Source organism: Ciconia boyciana, chromosome 5 (genome assembly GCF_034638445.1).
Source record: "Ciconia boyciana chromosome 5, ASM3463844v1, whole genome shotgun sequence".
NCBI lineage: Eukaryota > Metazoa > Chordata > Aves > Ciconiiformes > Ciconiidae > Ciconia > Ciconia boyciana.
The window spans coordinates 43383204-43405920 of record NC_132938.1 but is presented as its reverse complement, the minus strand read 5'-3'; the positions used below and the strand labels follow the sequence as shown (position 1 = coordinate 43405920).

The window sequence follows — 22717 nt, the reverse complement described above, 5'->3', positions numbered from 1 at the left end:
TTGATAATCTTTGTATATGCATATTTGACTCACTACAAGATTTTTACTGTAACTGTTCATTACATATGAACTCAATTGGTGGATAGTGAAATCTGTCCAAACCTGTGTCATACAGCTGAGGTTTAGCTTACCGTGTTGGAGAAGAGGTGCTTCCCAAGCAAAAAAAAAAAAAAACAAACACCCAAACAAAAAAAAAAAACACCCACAAAAAACCCACCACACCACCAAACCAAAAAACCCCCCAAAAAACCTATTTGTCTCAAACCAAATTCACAGGAAAAACTTGGTCAACTAAATTTTATGAAAATGGTTTTCCCTACTCTGAAGCTGAGTGACTCATTTTGCTAAAACATTTCAATTTGATTTCTTCTGGGCTGCATTTCTGTCCACAAGACAATTTTTGAAGATTATTGATGTTGAATATACTTAGCTTTACATTAGCTGTGGTAGTATAATCAGAAAGATTGCAACTGGAGGATTTCTCAACTTCTTTAATATACGCTCTAAATTACCTATCTTAAAGAAAGTTGCAATTATCTAAATTCTTTCTTTGAGCTAAACATCCTGAACACTTATCTTTATATTTCACCTCCAGCTGAAAATATAAAGTGCAGGGAGAAATACTGCTAGGCTAACTATGATAATGAAATTACTTCTAGATAATAAAGTATAAATACTTACCATATCTTAAATGCTAAGAAACAGCACCTCAATTTAAGGCTAAAGGTAATCCAGTTTATAAATAGAAAAAAAAAGTCTCTACCTATTTTGAAACTTCTGCACAGTATTTTCATTGAGTGCTTCCAAGTTCATGTATTTGAGAAATACTGAATCAGTTTCTTTTCATGATCTCCACATTATTCATAACTTGCAGCCTTCTACTATAGTTTCTCTCAATTTTAACACATTTAAAGCAGTTTACCCAGGTGTAGCCAAGTATCATTAATATTGTCAAATGTGCAAGGCAAACAGTGTTTCCTAACCTAGGCAAGATTTGGGGATTGCGGCACTTTGTGCAAAGCATTGAGAATAAACAGAGATGGAAATATGCATGTACATCAGCTGGGAAAATACACCTTCCAGTACTGGGTTGTACCAGGAGGAATTTTAATTAGCTCACAACAGCCCAAATTACTATAAAGAAAATAAAATATACCTTGTAGCTTGCAAAATTGTAACATCAGTGTTAAACGTTTTAAGTTATTGCTGCAAATTTTAAAATAGAAAAAATCTATAAAGGCAAAATGTATTATATTAAAACATAAAAATGAATAAAATTAGTTTAGAAGAACAAAAGTTTTCTTTGCCACTTCCTTTTCCTCACATTAGCTCCATTTATTTCTTCCTCCATGGGATACATCATTGCATCTGCAGAAGGTTAAATAATGCATGAGAAAATTTGTCCCTCTAGGAAAGTTAGTGATGCTCACATATTAAACTTCTAGAAAAAAATGTATTTTCCCATTTACTGCTCACAAGTGCGGACACAGCTCTTTGGGCAATATTAACAGATCTGAAGGAGAGCAAAGAAGTTTTGAAGAAGCTACTTGAAAGAGTGAAATCATTTAAAAAATAAATACTTGTTTACAATCCTTTTATATATAAAACACTCAGTTTATAGCAATTGCAAAGAATAAGCATCACCAAATTAGAAGTTGCACACCATTATAACACCTGGCATGCGCATCTTAACGAAGAAAGCTCCTAGAAGTTTTCCACTGATCAATAAACAGGAGCTAACAATTCTGAGAGCATTCTAGACACTCTCCTATGCTAGAGAGTCAAACACTCAGATGTAGAGAGGGCAGTCAGAATGAGATGACAGGAGAAGGAAGCATCTTGGCAGGTAACACAAAGAGCAGAACTATGAAAAAAGCAAAGGAGGAGGCTCATAATGTTATCTGCAACCGCAATAAGCCAAGAATTTTGGCTGAAATCTAGTTTAGTTACAGTTCTTAGTAATCCATTTTTTCCACTATTGGGGAAGCCAAGGTTTCCATTGGTTCTAAAAGAATTGTGGTCTGCGAGGGACTAATACACAAACAGACAGCACAGTACCAATGGATAAAAGTGATTTTGAGCCATGTCCAACTACTAAATGAAACAAGACACAGAACAAGAATCTAACATGTAGGGACAGATTTATGGATTATCATAGTCCAACCTGTTTGCACTGGCTTGTTTAGACACCTCCTTCAATCTTTTCATTTTTTTCCTAACTGCACCAGCATCAGGTAAATGGTGATGACCTGCAGGCCCCTTAGGAACTCCTGGACGTATTCCAGGTGAAATTCCTCTGTAGATAAATATGTACAGTAACTTTCATTACTTTCATCTAAAGCAGACCACATGCAACTTCTAATGGAAGGTAGCCATACCTTTCAACAACTTCTCGGCCTTGTACTTTCGCCCTCAATTTGGCTTCCCTCTCTTCAGCTACTCTAATGTTTTCCTTTTGCTGTTGCATCTGGTCAAAAATAGCATGATAGTGTTCATATTGTCCTCTGGAAGACACAGGAAAAGGACCAACACCACCTCCACCGCCATAATATGGTGCCTGGAAATCAAAAGGGGTAGGGTGGAAATCTCAAACACTGGTTTTAACAAGCCCTTCCAATTTTCACCTCTTCAGCAGAATAAAAGCATTAATATGTTCTGCAACAATTCTGAATTGGTCCTAGTTTTATTCCTGGCATGCCCCTATTTTAATGAACTACAAGATAGACAAACTAAAAACTTATTTTTGTTAGCACTCCAAAATAACACAGCATTTTACCTCCTTCTGATAATAGTCTAGTTATACATGAGAAATCTGTCGCACATTTTGGAAGTTATTGAAGTTATTGAAGTCCATTGATGTGTAATTGGAGAGGGATGTTCTTAAATGGCAAAAATCAAAGTTTTAGCACAAAAGCTAAAAGCAATACAATACTAACTGAAGTACTAATGGGTGATTTGTAGCCAAACACTCACTTTTTCGTGAGGCTGGAAACAGTTTAGCACACTTCTAAGGTTGCTGAATGGCATTAAGTGTAGATTTATTTGAGAATCACCATTGTTACCAACCTATAATTTGGTTTCATCACCAGAATTGAGATGCTTCCCTACTAAAGCTCAGATCAGGGGAACATCAACCACAAGCTACTGCTTTATGCAAATTATCTCTGTAATTCTCAAAGAATTTGAATTCCTACAGAACCTTCATGTGAAAATAATAATAAAAAAAAATGTTGCAAGCAGCTGTGTACAGTAGTAGCCAAGGATGGATGCAGAAAATGTGAAACTGGCAAAACAAAGTTAAGGTTGTCAGCACATGCATAAAAATGTTCCCTTTACACCTGGGGGAAGCAGTCAAATAGCCCATGGTAGTGAATCTATGGAATTTGTTTTAACAATAGTATCAATGTTCCTTCCAGAGTGGTCTTAAATATTTTAAATAAATTCAAATAGGTGAGTGCAGATGTGACAGGTTTAAGATTGCCTACTTAGAAGTTCTTGAACAGATTATATTTGACAATGGAATTTAGCTCACATTCTGAGTTTCAGTTGCTCAACACCCATCAATACCTCCCCATAATCCATATGATAGAATACTAACTGAAAAATTTATCCAGGCATTCAAATAACTATGCAGGTATGCTGTTCGTCGGAATAAAGACAACTTATTACACAAGACTATAGTTTCTACAAATAGAAGGAAAAGTCTTGCTTTAGACTCTATTCAAGGTTTCACCTATCATTATTAGAGCTCAGTTTTCAAAAGGATTATCTAAAGAAACAGTATGATCAATCTGTAGGCAAATGCTATGAAGCAGGTGCTCATCAACAGTCTGCAGAACAGTTATAGCCCCTGCTAGAACCACAAACCCAAAGCCAAATCCTTGCCACCTCTTTCCCTACTTTCCATCAGAAACAGGTGCCAGCAACCAACCCAAAAAGACAACAGGAGGAGAAAGTTATGCAGTGCATGACCCTGCTGTGCCTTCATAAGAGGCTATATTGCTTGCATTATTGGAAAGCTTGAACAATGCTATTCAATAGCATCGTCAGGGAGTTGCTAGATACACTGTTTTCATGTTGGAGAAAGGAAAAGTATAATTAAGTCAAGAATACTATAATAGTATATCGAAACCTGAAGTGATGATAACCTAGCGGCCTGCAGTAAGATTTATACTAAACTATCCAATTTGGAGAATTTTAGAGAATTTCAATAAATTTGAAATGCCATGACATTTTACACCAGTGACACTTAGTGAAAACATACAAAGCCACTGAACCTCAGTTTCCCTAGATGACTGAGAATACTGATAACGATGCAGCTGTAGCTACAACAGAACACTTTACACATTTGCAGCATCTAAGGACCTTGCAATATAACTCCCAAAGTTAATCAGAAACATGATTGTTTTCAGGAACATATGTAGCTCTCATCCAAACATGACGATGCTGAGATAATTGTGTTGTATGGAAGCTTGTATTGGTGCCTGCTAGTTTCATCTTGAGAGAGAGAGAAGGATAGCATAGGAACCAAAGGATGTTTTTTGATTTTTTCCATTAAATCAGCACCTGGTAGTTTTTAAAGTCTGGTATGCTTAAGTTGGCCTTTATATCTAAGCTTTACTTATATGATGTGGTGCACATGCAAAGATGATGTCTACTTTGAAATAATATATTTAATAAGCAGCAACTGAAAGCTGGTCAAGTGCTTGTGTATTCCTCATATTCTTGTAGAAGTAACAGAAAATAAAACCTCTGTTCATTTTGACTCTACTGCTCAGTCAGAGCTTGTTTACAAAAACCCTACTAAACATGTTTAGGCTAAGTATTTTTGTAAGACTCACCACCACCGCAACAAATAGCTGTGTTTCAATCCATTTCTGATTGACAGATAGATTTACACCACAGCAATACTTAAATTCCTGCACTGGCTCTGTCTGATGAAAGTACCCAGACCTTTATATTCAAGTAACTTCATAAGACTACTTCCCAGAACAGTTATGTTTCCATGAAACTATGACACACACAAACAGGCAAAAAGAACTGTCATAGGAATCAGATTAAATTATGTAATTAAACTATGTAATAAGTGAATGGCTAAAGAGTTTACTGCTTTCAGAAAAAAATAATTAGATTTACTCAGGATTTTTCACCCCCTCCTGAACAACTTAGCAGTATATATAAACATTTATGTTGCTAAATAACAAAGAATGCTTAGAAGCAGGTGTTTAATAGTGGGGAAGAGGTCCATTATCATAATATGAGAACCTGGAAAAAAATTTCAACAAAAGAATTCAAGAACAAACTTTAATGTGAAAGAAGCTGTTCATGCATAGATTCAGCACAGGAAAAAGTAGCAAAAGCAGGAGTAGAAAAAAGAAAGTGGTGCGTGAAAACCATTACTGGCAGAAAGAGAAGAGATTCAGAAATTTAGTAAGTATTAAAAACAAAAATTGCACATGATCTCCAAAAAGCCAGGGAAGAGAGTCTGTTATACAGTTTCTCTTAAATTATCCATGGATTAATAATGGGCAGCCCCAAGAGCTGACCTCCAAGAACAGATCTTTCTGAAAAGAGAAGACCATGCCAGATAACCAAAGGTGGGGGGAACAGACTACACCACATTTCTGCATCTGCTGCCAACCTTAACATCACCACTTCCACCTGAACCAAGCACATTCCTCCATCCTTGTTCCCTGGCTCTGTTTATTCGTTCCATCTGAAGGAGAAAACAATACAGGAAAACATAATTCAAGGAATCACTAAGTAAAAATCGAACTTCACTATTAACACATTTGAAACATATTTTACCCTTTCTTTTTCCAATCTTCTCATTTCATCTGCCTTCAGTAAACTGATCTGTAATGTGTAAAGATTAAACATGTTTAGTAACTGGGAAATCGAACTACTCCATATTCTTACGCAATATATAACACACCACACCACAGGATATTTCATTAAAATTACTATGGGCGGAAAAAGAAAGTCTCAGGAATCTTGTCTACCTGATCTCTCTGGCGTTTTTCTTTTTCAGGCAACTCTAACCTTTTCTTTTTTGAAGGTTCCTGAAAAATAAGCATATAATTTGGTATTTATTACTGAGCCATTATTCTGTCAAGTATCTGTCAAGATAGATTAGTGCTCCAATTGCTGGTGTATGTCCACGAAGATTAAAAAAAATTTTTTAAAAAAATCATTGTTACATAATGTTTGGGAAAAAAAGATAAGGAGGAAAAGTTTGAAGGTTTTATTTTGTCATTCTTGCTCTGGGCTTAGCTTTTGCTTAGTTTGAAAACTAACAGATTATTTCATGATACCTCAAACGTTTTCCTCCTTTCTTCTCCTGGATTCATTTTCTTCATTGGAGTTGGAAAGGCCTGGATAAAAGGTGAAACTTCAAATTAGATAGCACGATGCCAGAATGAGAAAAATATTCTCATCGGAAAAAAAAATGTCTTAAGCCCACAACTTAGTATGTGCAAAGTGGGGTTTAAAATAATTAATTACTCAGGAGGTTTTAAATGAAAAGCATTGCTAGGATCTAGGGGTAAATGCTACTGTACTTGTCCATCCTCTACTAAAAGCTCTGTCTTGAAAGCTGAAGGCAGTAATTTTAAAATCTGTTTTGTCTTAATTCTTCTTCTCTGGCAATATCATTCTGCATTACAGTATTTTCCTATTATAAGTCTTTGAGGGTCCCTAGATATTAAGATCCTCTTATTTGGAGAACAGATTTATTAGGTTATCCTCAGGCTCTCTCACTTGGGTAACTAACCAAGGTTCTTGTTAGCTATGGAAAAGGAGAACGCAGCCACTATTGAATACCTGGTAAAGAAGCAGCTATACGTAATAAACCATGCTGCTTACTCTAATCTTCTCAAAAAAGTGATGGTTACTTTTAAAGTATTTTTTCTCTGACCGTTATAGAACACAGAGCGCTTCATAATATTTTCTTTTGATGACCTAAAATCCTACCAAATGAGTACTTCAAAAATCAAGTATTTCAGAAGATGGAAGCCTTTAGAGACTTAAGTCAATGTAGTGCAACTACAATGAGTTAACGTAATATCACTAAACAAAGGAGATGACTGTTACATGCTCCTCTGAAAAGCCAGTTGAGAGCTGCAAGCACAGACTACCCTGGAACAACAGCAAAGGGAAGAAAATTTATTACACTGTAGCCATTGTTTCTATCCTACATCTTATCCCTCCTCACTAGGTGCAATCCACACAAAGAATGTGTCTTAAAATTGCAGCATTACTGACTCCTTACATGCAGCAAGAGGATATTTCCTCAGTCTCTACCCTGCCACTTTGAGTCTCTATGCAAGTTGGGTCCGTGTTGGCTGGTGAAACTGATTATAAAGAGCAGAAGACTAGAAGACGGTTGTGCAACCAAGCCTTAAAATATAAAAACCTCATGGTCTCATAAGGACACACAAGAAGCCTGTGCGTTCCCTTCTTCTTGCTCTCTTTTTCAAACTGTGTATCACAAGCCAACAAGGCTTGTGTGATCAATGAACTTTTCCCTAAACCTCCGATTAACTTTTGAACCTCAAGGATAATTTGTATCTCAAGGATAATTTTCTATCCACCTATCCGATTTGACAGATGGATAGAGATCTCAGTATTATGTTCCCCAAAGTGCAATGGGAAGAATGAAAGAAAAAAACCCAAATCCCGCAAAAACCCCCCAACAACAACGTTACTTATTCAGAAGAAAATTTGAATTAGTTCTCTTTCTGAAGCGGGAGCTTCTTGGTTGCTTGTTGTTTGGCACATGCATATAGCTCAAAACTATCTGTATCACAAACATTTCCTGGCCATGCAGTAATTAAAGGAATAAAGAGAGAGAAAAAAAGAGTTTTATGTAATAAAGAGTACAGAGAAGATGACTGGAAGAAAGATCAAAAGTACTGCATGAAGATGTACGGAAGCCTATTTCTCATTAGCTCATGGAATTAAGTCTGGGAAACTCCTCTTCCAATTACACAATTCCTCTGGCCGACAACACTTTAGAAAATGACTAAAAAGTTCTCTATGTTTTGAAAATTTGACATTATTTTTTAACAAAGAAGAAAGATGCAAAGAGTCATATCCAGTGTCAATGATCTTGGTATACCTGACAGACTTCCAATATTTCTAAGAGTGGTCAACACCAACAAAGAAACTGAAAACATGCAAAGCACATCTAATTCAGCAGTGCAATTAAAAACCAAATCTAAGGTAGCAGTCTCCAAAAATAATTATATTAAAACCAACTAAACAAACAAACAAATCAATAATGAAGCAAGCCAAGCATTTAAACTACTACTACTTTCTCTGCAGATGCATGTGTCCACTTAAAAGACACTTTGAAAAGGAATGCATAGTATTTTCACAGCATTTAAATATGGTAGGAGCAAAACAGTTTAAGTAACTCAGCTTCTTACCTGTCTAGATTTAGCCAATGGCTTCTTCTCATTAGGCTTTCTAGGTGCATCACAAGACTTCCTGATCGCTAAAGGCACTCCATATTTTGCAGCAGGTTTGGTAATTTTCTGAGCTGGTGCAACTGAAGTCAGTATTTGATCTTGAGCTGGTCTTTTAGCTAAAAAGAGAAAAAACCTGTTTTACAGCTATCCAGGCTGGTCAGCGTACCTTATTTCCCTTTCCCAAGGTCTTGGAACAGCAAAGCTGGAGGAAAATGGGTGAACTGCTAACATTGCATTCACACGAGCTGATGCATAAGTGCAATATATCCTGTTGTCCAAAACAGCTCATCTAAATTTCATGCTTAATAAGAAACAGCAGAACACAATCCCTGAGCTTTTCACTCTCAACACTTCAAACTGGTAAACTGAATTTTATTTCAGCTGCCATGCTCTATCATCCAGTTGTCATGGACACAGGGAAAAGTTTTCCTAATGCAATGGAGAGACAGGCCTCCCCCCACTGACACTGGACTGCAACCTGCAACACTAATGTTAGCAGAAGATGAGCTCTGGAAGACCTTCAATGGCCTTCAGGGATACTGTTTTCCCTGTAGAGTTCCTGAAAATATGCCAATATTGTGGATTTGATTCAGTGCTAGCAGGGCTCTCTTACTACAGAATAGCAGGACAGCAGTGAAACACTTACATAACACTATCAGAAGACACCAAAGCACCTGCCACAGCTTCAAGTAATTACAAGGAAATAAAATAAAGGGGAAGAAAATCTAGGAAAAAAAGGGTAAAATAATGCAGGAAAATGAAGTAAGGTAAGATCACCTTGACAAAGTGAACCATGATCTAATTTGCTACCAGTAGTAGAAATTCTACTGCTTTGGGCTGAAGTCAGGGCTTAATCCTGGAATCTCTAACAAAACCTCCCACATTTTTACAAGAAATGGTATTTCTCATTACCCATTTGTCATTAGTAAGGGGGGGGGGGGGGGATCGTACAATAACAACATATAAATTATTTCCAGTATTTGCACTCTTCACTGCCTCCTTAAATTTTGGAAGCATAGCATACTGCAAGAGGAAAAAGTACACCTAAAATATTACAGGACCATAGTTTTTACTTGCATCGTTTGTACCCTACGTACATCCAGCTCCCTGGGGAAGAGAGGAAAATTGCTTCCCTCTCTCCTTTCCTGAAACTTCTAGAATGAGGTACAAGAACACACCATAAACCAACAAAAGAACAAAGCTACATACACTATCTTGCCACAGCTGAAAGCAAACGCACTTCACACACTTACCTGCTGCAGCATGTGGTACAAACTTCTGGAAGATTTTGTGATTGAATTCTTCTGCAATAAGCTGAACAAAATGTTGAACAGTTAGCCAACAGTATTTATGTCTGGAGCTAGAAAGAACTCCTTTTCCAAGAAGTGTGCCACTCCCAGTAAGCATCTAACTAATAGTATTTACTGCAACTTAAATTTAAATGAATACTCAACTTTATGTATTCAATTTAGTATCACTAACATTAATATGAAGCTGGATTCAGTATTTTCAAATATTTTTGGCATAACTACTCAAATACTTGTGAAAAAGTGATTTAGTCTGACTTCTGGGTGGCACATTACTCCATTTTTGAACTAGCTAAGAAACTAGAAGAAAGTTAATGTGAGCGTCAACATAGTTTTATGCATAGTTCATTTTAGATTTCTGTATAGTTGCCAAATTTCACTTCAAATTCTCAGACAGCTTGTGTCAAAAAAATAGTCCTTTAGAAATGTTTGAAGTTTTTAGTTTATCTTTTTCAAGAAGGGAAGATGACTACTTATGTGGATATCTAGGAACATATACGGTGTGCTGTCAGGGATATCAAATTAGGATAATAAAATGTGGAAAACAGCCTTACTGGAGTAAAAAAATTGAAGTCTAGACAAAGAACATTCAAATGTGAATAGGCCATCATCTCACATCACACTGAATACTGTATGTAGTTCTGAACCCAACACCTCAAAACCCATGTAGTAGAAATGAAAAAGGTTCAAAGAAGAGCAGCAAGGATAATTAAAAGTCTTTAAAAGCTTCAGTACAAAGAACAAATAAGCTTGCTCTTCAGTCTATAAAAAGATGACTGAGATGTAATGTGACAGGTCTAGAATACCACATGATTTTGCAGAGAAAGCAGAGAAACACACAAGGGCAGCAAATGATAATACCAATATAAGAAGTGAGGTACAACTGAATACAAGGAGGAAGGTATAGAATAAACAAAGTTGATGCTTTCTGCAACAAGTAGCAGACCTGTGAAATTTCTTACTGATCATAAAAACTTATACAGGTTCAAGGAGAAATCGGATAAGTTCATAGACAAGAAATCTGTTGAGAATGACTAAATACCAAAGAAGATGCTTCCTGAGCTGATGCAATTTAGACAACAAAAGATGATGGCTGGGAGAGTATTATAGGGTAATGTCACATAGGCTTGCCTTGTTCTTACACGCCTCACCAGGCACTGTTTATGGCCAGTGTTCAGTGCCCACAGGACATGGAGTGAGACTGACTTTTAGCTGACCCAGCACCATGTTCTCATTTTCTAACATCCTGCTCTGAAACTTCTCGCTGAATCTGAGCACCACAACTGGTGCTACCAATACAGAATATTCAAAGGACGGGAACTGCAATGGTATTTTTTACAACAGTAGAGCTACTTGCAGACAGATAATGGCCATACTACAGACCATCTTTCTAGAGACGGAGCATGCCAAGAATGTGTTACTTGACATTCTGACAACAACTGACAGCAATGTTAACTGAATAGTTGCTAAACTACAAGGTTTTAAGGAATAGTCTTTATAGAATCTTGAACTATCCAGATTATTTTGATTTGCTTAGAGGCTACCAGTCAGTTATAATGGATGCTGAGCAGTTAAAACTGAAAAAAAACCAAAAGCCAAAGCACAGAACTTAGGGTCTGCACATGATGGCAGAGAAACTTTCTTTAACCTGTACAGTCTGTCATCAAAAGATTCTTTAGCAAGAAGTCACACATGAGAATCGTGTCCTACTAATGGTATTTCAGTGATCTTGAAGCCTTTATTTGGGTGGTAAGCTGTAACAACTGAAGTGTGGTGTTTCCATGATAACACAGCTACTGACAGAAAAGAAACATGACTCTACAGTACCTTTCAAAAAGCCTTTTTTTTTTTTTCAAATGGATGCTAATTTAGATCCACTCTTTACTGTAACTTAGTAACTATGAAAATTAAGAAAGAATTTATCTAAAACTGGAAGACTGTTTTCCTGTCATTGAAGAGCAGGATTTCAGCAACAGCTGCAATATGTTGAAGATGACAGCTATGGAAGATCTCTTAAGCTTAGACTAAGGAAAACAGAAGATAACAGCATTAGCCATGGATGAAACTGAAAGCAAATAGGCATTACAGCTGTGTCACAGAATGACCACCTCCAGCTGAACACAAATGCACCAGTGATTGATACATTTAGTTAAAGGTGCTTTCTGCATGTGGGGGTTTGTTGTTTTTAAGATCAGGTAGCATCTCTAAGTCAAATATGTCAGTGATTCAGTTGGAAAAATTGTGTGCAAGTATTCACACTCAATCTAGGAGAAATTAGTATCATCATCTGATAGGAGTCTATTACTAATTATACTTTGGCTGATTAACCCCAAATAAAAATTCATATCTATTCTAGCTACTGGAAATAAAATCAGATCAAACTATTACTGTTGTAAAAGTTAGGACAACAAACTGATCTGTAAAGACTTCTGAATCTTACCTTTCATTGGGACTTTAATCTGAACTATTATTAGTTGAAACTCTATTTCATATACAATTGAAATTCCAATTATATATGGCCTTCTCCTGAAATTTCTTTAGTTGTGAGTTAGAATCCACTAGAATTCTATATACTTAGAGTGAGGTCTCCTTTTGCATTCATTTTCTCAATGTCCTTTCTCTGTCTATATTCATTTACCTTGTATCAGTACTATTATTCAGTTGCTAATCTTGATCTCTTTTGATTAGATTTATATCAAAAGGACATGAATATATATGTCAAATGATATCAACAGATTCTAAACTGAATAGTGAGCAATTTCTTCCAGGTTACAGCAACTCCTTATAGGTTATATAGATGTAATACATTTAAACATCAAGAAATGTAAAGATTAGTTTATTTAGCAGTATTTCACAGAACATGCTTTCAGGCCATTCCAAATTCCAGACAAAAAATGCATTGAAGAAATTATGATAAAGAAATGATACTGAAGTCATCAACAGCACCATTTTATAAAAAATGCATATCTAAGCAAATCAACATCTCACTCATAATTCCTCACTATATAGAAAAACACACAAAACAGTGCACTTAAAATGCCAATTCAAATTTGTTTGTGGAAACTACCGAATATTTAGTAATTTGAGATTTTTCTTTACAGTTCATAGTAAAACTCTCTTTTCCTCAAATGAAAGTGTCTCTATAAAAGCTCTAGGAAATACCATTACTCCAATTTCTCATGTCACATATTGATGTTAGAATAAAGAAAAGTCCTATGATGTTTTTAGCAAAATTAGAATTACAACTAATTCCATACCTGTGGTGTGAGAAATTTTTCAACCCGTTTGGCTATAAAGTTTTTCTCCAATATGGAGTTTACTGACGGTCTATTCCTAGGATTCCTTTTAAATAACTGTGACAGCAGATTACGTAGGTCATAGGAGTAATGCATAGAAACAGGAGGAAAAGGTCCAGAGATTATCTTCAGTACCAAGTTCTTCATGTTACCAGCTTCAAACTATATCACACAAGAAAGAAAACAGTTACTACATATTTACTTACTGTCTGTCCACATGTAAGGCTGCATGTAAAGATGAAGAGGAAAACAAAAAAACAAAAACTAACACACCTTACCTTGCCTCAACACACCAAAACAAATTTTCAAGGCCATCAACAGTTTGCATCAGGAGTTTAAAATAATCTGCTGCCAAGTATTCTGATTATAAACACATCATAATACAGATATTTCATACTATAGAGATATAAATTTTGCTAACAAATAATTATTTCCCTGCAGATCTAGACTGACAACGATATATAATTACAGATAAAATAATTATATAATTATCTGCTTGATCTCCTCTCCCAAACACTTTCAACCATCACATGCCCTCTGCCCTTTCTGCAAAGCCACATTTCAAACGAAAGAATGTAAAGCATTCACACTCATTGAGCGTAAAATCCAAAGGAACGCTTAGACTTCAGCTTAAGCTCAGGAAGCAGACTGCACCATTTCAATTCCTTTGTACAATAAAAAGAAAACAGTACATATCACCCAGCTCACAGAAAACAACCTATTGCTATCAACTCTCAGAAAGGCAACATTGTCAGCATTGCTGCCATAGAAAAGACCAAGCAACAAGAAATTACAAAGACATGACATGAAATGAAATCCTTACCCCTTGAAATTTTTCTTCTGATTTTCATGTTTTCATCTTTTTTCTTTTAATAAAAATAGCTACTAAAAAACCCAAAACAAAAACAAGCCTCCTCCCCAAAACCCACAACCAAAACAAGACAGAAAAAAATGTTTTTTCTTCCCTTCCTAACTGGAAAATGGACGATAAAGATGTATTCTTCAAAACAACACACACACACACAAAACGCAACTCTTTCACCTTGGGAGTTTTTTTCTAAGAACTATTTCTGTTCTAAACAGAAATGCATTAATCCACCTGCACAAAAGCCAACAGTCCAAATTCAGACTTTCAATGAAAACGTCAAGAAAGATGGTTTTGGAACATCTTTCCAAAAATGTCAAGTTTTCAGAAAGAAAGGAACACTCCTCACAGTATCATTTGTTACAGCACCTAACACAGTTCATTAGAAACCTACACTGAAAACAAAATACACAGTTTCTGGAGAGACTGGCATGAACCAAAACACAGATGGAAAACGTTGGTCAGTATAGGAAGAGGAGATTAAAATGTTGAAGGTAATGTTAAACAGTCACCATGAAAGCGTTTCATCAACTGAAAGCACATTTGCGTAGCGTCAGGAAAAATCCCTGTTTTAAATCACTGTTCTTTTAAAGAAACAAGAAGCTTCTACTCACCGCATGTTTAAGTGTGCACATTTCATAGAGAACGCAGCCAAGGGCCCAGATATCACTAAATCAAAGAGAACATACTTAAGAATTAGTTCTAGGTGTAACATTGCCATGTAACTTATGTCTGTGAAGTCTATCTTTGAAAAGGAAAAGTCCGTATTTTGAGTATGTACAAGCTCACTTGTATCTTCCACCCCTGCAAATCACAAAACCCCAAACAAAAAAATAATTCAACAACCAAAAATAAGGCCAACCTGAAAACCAGTTTGGGTTATTTCGACTCCAGATTTTATTTACACCTTTTCATCTGAACCACCCTAATTAGAGAAATTAGACAAAATATGGACCAAGGCTTTCTTTATTTAAACGTATACATTTGCCTGAGGTCTTTGAACTTAACAAACAAAAAACCAAACAAAAACCAGCACCCAGTTCAGCAAATAAAATTCTTAAAGTAAATGTACTCTGTTTAAGATTGACTTACCTTACCCTCACCCATTATAGGATTACAGAATTTGGTTAGAATACCATTGGATAGTAAACCCCATGTAGGAGAAATTAAGGAACAAGGAACTGTAATAATTTTTCTCTTTTAAGAAACCAAATGAAATTAGTATAAGGCACTCACAGCAATGGATGCAGCAGCTTAGTGAAGCATAAGACTAACTTGATAGTGACCATGTTAATTACATTAGGGACACTGTTACCACATACAGCCTACTGCCAGGACAGCAAGCATATAAGCAAAGTATCTGTATGACTTTGTTATCTCAAGCAAGCTGAGCCACCTATCTATGCATGTGCTTAGAGAATCCAATTACTGTGTGTGTGATTTCGTTCTTAACACAGTTTCACATTCATACTGCATAAATTAAGGCAGTACAACTAGTGTGTAGGTAGGCAAAAGTAGAGCCATAATTAAGAATGCAGCTAGATCTAGAACTTAGAGCATTAAGCTAAGTCATCTCTGCATCACATTGCTTTGTACCGCACAGACCTACTAAGGTCCCACTTGCACAGGGAGACTCAGTACCTTCTTGGGTAAGAGATGAACTAACGGCTGTTCATCATATGGACAGAACAGCTTTTGATTTCTAAAGAACTCACTTTCTTCTCCTTACCAAAAATGTTTAATAAAATGCTTATTAGTACCTTTTATTGTTGTAAGGTTTGTTCTGACATATTTCAGGCGATAAATAGTAAGGCGTTCCTATGCAAGTGCGAGCCAGCTCGGCAGTACTAAGAAAAAAATAAGAATGAATGTTAACCACTTAACTCACATGAAGTGCACACATTGTGTTTTCCTAGATCAAAGTGATTTAGATTAAGTCAGAGAAAAACAGCATCAAAAAGGAGTTACCTGTTAAGAACTCTGGCGATGCCAAAATCTCCCAGCTGTATAGTTCCATCTTTGGTTAAAAATATATTCTTGATATAGAAATTTTAAGAAGTCTGTTAATTAAAACATTCATACAATTGCATGCTTTTTGTTCTCAACATATTTTGGGAAGAATAAAGTTTTCTACCGTTCAATCACTCTGAAGTCACTAGCAGTAGTGTTACTGACTACTACGAAACACCAGACTTATTCTAGTCCGACTTCATCAAAATTAAAGAAAACACTATTACACATTCTAAAATACAACCTTTTCTGTCCCCACACATAAATATGAGTAATACCCAAGTAGCTTCATCAAATAGCCTCATCTGTTTGTACAAATATCATATAAAACTCCTCCAGCCAATTCTGAAGAAAAAAAAAAGGTGTTTCCAGTATTAAAGTGTTTACATAAAAAGACTATTTTCCATAATTTTCCAACTTACAGTAGCAAGATATGAATGTAATCACTCTGGAAGTAACTTCAGTTAAAAAATAATTACCTACATACCTGTGACTTTATGTCCCGATGCAAGATTTTTCTATCATGTATGTGTTTTAGTGCTAAACAGATTTGTACAAACCAATCCAGAATCTATGCATAAAAGAAAATGCAACATCAGCATTGTTATTTATCTGAAGGCTTCCCCAGTTATATAACTGAAGATATTATCAAATCAGTTTTATAATTATAACTCAAGATTTTACCCTCTTCCCACAAACTTGTCTTCATTTATACCATAGAATAATGAAAAACATAATAGCACTGTCACTATAACGCACTTTTTAATGAGATGCATATTACCCAAATTAGATATTAAGCCTGAGACTATTAGTTGCATTACATATTATAAAGCTAACAAAAGTATGCAATATGAATTTGATTGGCTAAAATGTTTAAGACATGGAACTTGCATCTTAAAGATTGTACTTTTGCTGTAACCAATACAACAACTCTTCTTGCAGTCAATCAACCAAGAGTCCTAAAAAGCGATACTGATGTTTACAGAAGCACTTATTTTATCATCCAGTAATTTTATGTATTTTACCTTAAAAAGAAAAATAGTACAAAGCAGATTTAAATGAGAAAAGCAAGAAACAATATATAAATAGAAGATTATAAACAAGCCAACAAACCCCATTTTTTTTGTAAATTTGTAAAAATCACAACATAAAAAGGGACTAACAGCAAGAACTTTTCCATATGAATAGTGGTTTCACATTCCCAATTTAAAGTACATACATGTCAAAATTACAGTACAACACAAGGTGTAATTTTCACTTTTCCATTGTAAGTTCTTCTTGTAAAAGTGAGCCCAAATTAGAAAAATGAAAAGTTTTACAAATTATATTCAAAATGTTTCACCATTACCCTATTCTAAATACTATCAACAGAGCTAATACACTACTAAACCTTTCCAACCACAGATAAATGGAGATCCTACTGGATGCAGACACAAAAGCATAGGAACAATTTATAAACAAGGAAATACATGTCAGTTCTAATTAAAAAATTGCATCCTACATAATCTATTTTCACTTAGTTTAATCAAATCTGTACATAAAATCCTCTCATTTATTCCAGATTCTCACACAGTACAAATGACTTTATAACCAGTATCATGGAAAATAAAATCTGCTAATATACTTCCAATACAATATTAAAATTTTTGTAATGGAAAAATAAACTTTTGAATGATGTAAACTTCATATTGATGCATTTCATATTATTATATTTACAAAGTATGTTATTTTATACTTCTGATAAACGAAAATCGGTATAACAACACAAAAATCCTGTGCTGTTATATCTTTAAAAAGAAAATAATTTCAAAGGTTTAAAAATATTCGTGTTGTCCTTCAGTATTTTTCACTTCTCAGATCTGGTTTACTTTGCAAGAGATCCAACTTTCTTTAAAGCATCTTACACATACAGACAAAACCCCAACTAGCATACCCAGGATTTCCAGCTACTTTTTTTTTTTTTTTTTTAGAGATACTACTGTGACTGATAGCAATGAGAATCACAATTTGAAAACCTGCTTTTAGATTAAGCCACCATATCTACGAAACTGAACCAAAATAATTTAAAACTCATGAAAAAGTATCATGCAACAAAACACTATAGCAGCAGTTTGATGTTACCTGATCTTCAGAGAATAAGATTCCTTTCTGGGCATTTATTTTTTTAAACAGGTCTCCTCCTTCACAGTAATCCATCACTATGTAGAGACAGCCATTTTCTGTAAAACAAAACACAAAATATTTCAAAAAGACAAAAAAAATAAAGACCCATCTTCAACATAACTTTCCAAATATCTTCACTGCAGCGCCAGAAAAAGCAACAAAAAAATTAACCTTTTCACATGCAGCTTCAGATATCATTTATTAGTCCTTTTTTCAAACTTCAAGCAAAAATGCTTTTATTATTTTGAGTTTCTCAATGTAAGTTTCCCATTTCTGGTAACATTGGACTATTTTGATATGGAAAGAAAAAAAATTACACCTGCTGAACCAATGCCTCAAAATGGGGTTCAAAACCACTATGGAATTAAAGGTGTCACTTTAGTTTTATATTGCATTCACATTCTCCAACCTGCTTTCAAACATCCTACAGATCCCCCACCGTAAAAACAGACATCTTAAGTTCTAATTCAGGTAGTTGCATCTATTTGCCCAATTCTTTCTTGGAGTTTTACCTGGACAAGCTATTACTCACACTAAGTGCCAGAACGTGACAATCATCAGCTCTCATACCAGACATACAGTTCATTTCAGAGACTGAAGAACTGTAATAAAACTTCCAGCAGACAAAGACAGATGGAAACAATTATTTTCTCATTTTTAAATGATATCTGGGGAGACTTCAAAAAATCCTATGCAAGTTTCCACCAGGAGGTATGAACATATACAATACATTTCATACAAAGTTACAGTTTTGTTCCCCAATGTAATCTTGTCCAGTTACTGATGAAAAAAAAAAAAAAAAAAGAGATTAGACAGAAGCAAATTGCAAGTTACCAAAACCACTAAAACTACACTACTTGCATATTAGGTAGGATTTTGAGAAGAGCTGAATAAATGCATAAAATCAATCACGTGTTGCTCAAAAGAAAAACTCTTATTTTATGAAAGAGTTAGTCATAGCACTTAAAACCCTAAATAGAGTCAAAATTAATTAAATCATCTAAGTTGCTTAAATTTCACTCCACAGAATGTTTTGTCTTTCAAAACACCAAACACAGAATTTTCTGTTGTGCTTACAGCTGTATCTTGGTTAAGCCTTATAATTGGTATTATTTTAAACGACAATCCTAGAAGTCTGGATTTCTTGCAGACCTGTTGCTGAAATAATTCTCTTTTATAAACCAAATAAGTATGTTCAAAGTCAAAGTCAATGTGCTTTAGCAATAAAGATGCAACATGAAGTCTTGTGAACTACAGATTACAGGATCTACCTTGTAAGAAGAAAAAAGGAAAAAAGCATTCTTAACGAACAAGCATCTATTACAGAGAAGACAGAAGCATGGATTTATAGATCAGAAGACTATGGCTGTGCAATACGACTATGGCACAAAATTCTAATTTAATAGAAAAAAATAAAAGCCCCCAAAAGACATGAAAGTCAGCAGAAAGGAAGGAAAGGGGAAAAGAGCAGTATTCCTAAACAGTATCTCAAAAAATATTTCGTTTTTATTTTAACCTATATGATAGGCTCTTGGAATCTTTTATCTGTTCTGCTCATTTCCCAAGACATTCACTGTGAAAACAATGTGGAATTATATTCCTCCTTCCTTCATAGCTTGATGAAGCAAACTGTTCCATCTATTTTTCCAGCTCTGAAAGCAATGATATGATTGCAATTACTGAAGACTGCATTTTAAGACAATAGACTTCGAGATAAAATTGCTCTTGTTAGGTTATCAATACTCCAATTTAGACCATACTAGTATTTAACATAGCCAAGCATTTAAGTTGTTAGGGTATACACAAGTATTCAAGGAGAATTACACTCTGGAGAAACAACAGAACATAACCCTTTCATTTAAGCATCAACAAAAATTGATGCATGTAAGGAAGAGACATGAATATTTCTGTTTAATTGTTGCACTTTTTTAAAATTACTATTACTTTTAAATGTGCAGGGGAATTGTGAAAAAAATACAACCAAAAAGAACTGAAGCAAGTAATAGAAGTATGAAAAAGACTGACTGAAGAGAGAAAACACATTGACTTTTAAACTATGTGCAATAAATAGTGCGCAGTCACTTACTATCATTACTCCAGGTTCTATTGTATTAATTAATCTTACCTTCAAATGACTCCCTATACAGGACAATATTCGGATGTTTCATGTTAGCCAACACAGCAACTTCTCTCCGTGATTCTTCTCTCTCCTTATTTGACATCTTCAGAAGGAAAATAATGATTTTTGAGAACAGGAATACAAAAATAATGGATCAGTAATTAATAATAATCACTCACCTTAGAGATGTTTATTTCCTTAATAACATACTGTTGGCCATTTTCTTTAGCTTTGACAAGAATTGCTTTCCCAAAGGATCCTTCTCCAATCTTTCGCACTTTAATATATTTATCCATAGTTATCTTCTTAAGGCATCCTTACTCAAGTACTGGGCAAAAAAAGATAAAACAGATTTAGTTAGCCATACTTAGTCACCTAGGCTGCCAGGTCATGGTACTTTTTTTTTTTTACTCAAAATGTCAATCCATTTTTCTTCTCAGTTGCATCCCATGATTTGTAGCTTTTCTGTAAATCACCTACTCTTAGTCTCAACTCTATTTTGGTACAGTTGGCTCACTTGGTGTAGAAAAAGGGCTGCATCGATAAAACTGGTTTAATCTTTCATCTTGACAAACAGTATAAAAAAAGGATGTGTTTTATCTTTAAATAAAGCAAGTAGTCAGTGCCATAACTTCTGATTCAGCTAGCATGCAAACATCATATAGAGCTACAGCACCTGGTTAACAACGTTTCATTCAACTTTCCTTGGAAGAACTACGATAGTATGGGGAAAAAAATTCCTACATGTCGTTTCTTAAGAAGCACTAAATCCAGTATTTTGGAAGTTAGTCACTATAATGAAGCCAAAACCAGACTGAACTCAAGAGATCCCCATCAAGTTTAGAATCATTATTCAATATAGAAAGGTGTGACCTTAATTCTGACTGAAAATTTAGATAATTTATTTTTCCATGTGGCACAGAAAATAAATACATTACAAAATGGTGCAAATCAGTATTTTTAATGTACTACCTAACCACTTAAATTACCTTTTGAGATTAAATAGATTAGTCAGTTGAATGTTGATGATGTTTAAGGTTCTATATTAAAAAACACTTTGGTAAAAATAAGACACTAGCAAGCTGCACATGGAAGGTATGGCAACATAGGGAAGTGTCAGAACAGCAAAGAGAATTGGCAAGATAAAGACCAAAGTGATAAATATCAAAACAAATTCATGGTGGACTAAAAGGTCATCTTTTCCACAGTCGAAATAAATTCTATACCCTGAGGAAGTTTCCATAAGCTGAAAAAGACAAAAGGTTCCTAAGCTTTTCTGCACCCCAGCCTCACTTGAGAGCACTAACAGCACTTGTGCTTTGCTGTATCCAGCTTCCTTCCAACAGGAGAACCTATTAGCTTAGATCCATACTTCACACACATCTCAGGTGAGGCTCTTCTCCCTCATTTGGGATCATTTTTTTGTCACAGAATTACCATGCACCAGACACAGATGCTGCTGAAGAGTCTCAGGAAGATGAAGGGCCCTTATCATGGAAGAAGACTAAAATTAATAACCTTGATTAGTACAGCAAGACAAAACACAAGAGAACTGAAGTAATCTTTTCTGCAAAATAGGAGATGGGGAAACAACCAGGACTAAGCATAATTACCAGGAAAGAAAGAAAGTGAGAATGACAGGCCTGCAATGTCTTGGTGGGGTTTCACAGAAAGATAGTTTAGTGTGAAGTTGCATTTCTAAAAAAAGAAAGACTCAGTATTAACATCAATATTCTCTTTTGGGCAGTGGTAAAACATAGCAGGTGGGACACAATTTTAACTTCACATGGCTTTACTAAGTTCTCTTCCTACCCCTGATTTGCTTATGAAACAAGCTATACTGAACTACAGCTAAAACAGCTGCATTAGGCATACCTTAGGGCTCCTACCGCATGCTGTTCTGTGCAAATATAAACAATAAGCAGCCTGTGGGTGAGATGGTACGGTTCAAAGAGGGGATATAATTTTGTACAAGTTAGATGGCTTATTTCCACCCGTGGCATGGGAAATACTTGTCTTGAAAAAGGACCTCAGCGTTAACAGGGCGTTGGCTTTCCAAGCCCTGGGCAATAAGTCATTTTATCCATCACGGACATGCACCAAAGCGACTTGTGCGCCGGGGCACAAGTCACACCCTGAGACAGACCGACCGACCGCTGGGCGCGGAGAAGGTGAGGCGACAAACCCGAACCGCACGGCCAGGCCACGACCAGGCGGAGGGAAAGCGGCACCGCGCAGTGCCCTCCGGCCTCAGCACAGCAACACGGGGAGGTCCCCAGGCCAGGCGCCAGGGCGGGCCACGCTCCTCAACCGGGCCCCACCAGGCCGCCGCCCCCGCACAGCTAGGGCATGACCGGCGCCAGGGAGAGAGACGCAACCGGAGACCCCCCTCCCCCGCTCTGGAGCGACTGAGAGAGACAACCTGCCGCGAACTTGGCCCCACCAACGGCGGAGGCTGCTGCCGCCGGCCGCGCAGAAGCGGCGCC

The 22717-nt window shown here is 35.8% G+C and overlaps 1 protein-coding gene across 16 annotated transcripts in view; it reads right to left on the bottom strand.

Annotated features, from left to right (window-relative positions):
* Positions 1-22717, bottom strand: part of NEK1 (NIMA related kinase 1) — a 50526-nt gene that overhangs the window by 25897 nt on the left and 1912 nt on the right. For 9 of the 16 annotated variants that reach the window (XR_012042675.1, XM_072862524.1, XM_072862520.1 and 6 more), the window contains 16 exons: positions 20411-20559; positions 20238-20334; positions 18071-18168; positions 16437-16520; positions 15908-15975; positions 15700-15786; positions 14554-14608; positions 13036-13236; positions 9725-9785; positions 8430-8587; positions 6315-6374; positions 6003-6062; positions 5809-5856; positions 5642-5716; positions 2379-2557; positions 2165-2296 (listed from right to left, as the gene is read on the bottom strand). Coding sequence is in view for 15 of the 16 variants with exons in the window: in XM_072862524.1 (XP_072718625.1) it covers positions 2165-2296; positions 2379-2557; positions 5642-5716; positions 5809-5856; positions 6003-6062; positions 6315-6374; positions 8430-8587; positions 9725-9785; positions 13036-13236; positions 14554-14608; positions 15700-15786; positions 15908-15975; positions 16437-16520; positions 18071-18168; positions 20238-20334; positions 20411-20527 (1580 nt within the window). In the remaining variant the exon portion in view is untranslated. Of the gene's footprint in view, positions 1-2164; positions 2297-2378; positions 2558-5641; positions 5717-5808; positions 5857-6002; positions 6063-6314; positions 6375-8429; positions 8588-9724; positions 9786-13035; positions 13237-14553; positions 14609-15699; positions 15787-15907; positions 15976-16436; positions 16521-18070; positions 18169-20237; positions 20335-20410; positions 20560-21524; positions 21628-21844; positions 21869-22717 lie in introns of those variants that run through there. The other 7 variants (XM_072862529.1, XM_072862530.1, XM_072862522.1 and 4 more) reach the window with 6 other exon arrangements.